A 265-nucleotide genomic window follows, 5' to 3' on the forward strand; every position below is an offset into this window, starting at 1 on the left:
GCCGTCCCGCTCTCAAATGCCACGGGGAGCCGGGCACCCCCAAGGACTTACTCTGCGCCAGGAGTTTGGCCACGCTGCCCTGGTTGCTCTCCTGGCTTTCCTGGGTCTTGCTGGCCAGCTGCTTGTTTGCCGATTCCAACCGCTCTGGTCCAAAGACAATTAAACACAATTAAGATTTAAATACAAGATTTTGGCTGGAGGAAGCAGGAGAAGCCTGGCTCCCAGAAGAAACACACTGGCGGGGGAAGAAGGGGGGGGGGGGGGA

At 57.7% G+C, this 265-nt stretch overlaps 1 protein-coding gene across 1 annotated transcript in view; it reads right to left on the reverse strand.

Annotated features, from left to right (window-relative positions):
- Positions 1–51: 51 nt before the first annotated feature.
- Positions 52–265, reverse strand: part of LOC104522833 (angiomotin-like protein 2) — a gene marked incomplete at both ends in the record, with an annotated part of 3,454 nt that continues 3,240 nt past the window's right edge. Inside the window, one exon of the mRNA XM_010165231.1 lies at positions 52–146. Coding sequence (XP_010163533.1) covers positions 52–146 — 95 coding nt within the window. The remainder of the gene's footprint in view (positions 147–265) is intronic.

The sequence above is a fragment of the Antrostomus carolinensis genome, unplaced genomic scaffold (assembly GCF_000700745.2).
Source record: "Antrostomus carolinensis isolate BGI_N321 unplaced genomic scaffold, ASM70074v2 scaffold49623, whole genome shotgun sequence".
In the NCBI taxonomy this organism is placed as follows: domain Eukaryota; kingdom Metazoa; phylum Chordata; class Aves; order Caprimulgiformes; family Caprimulgidae; genus Antrostomus; species Antrostomus carolinensis.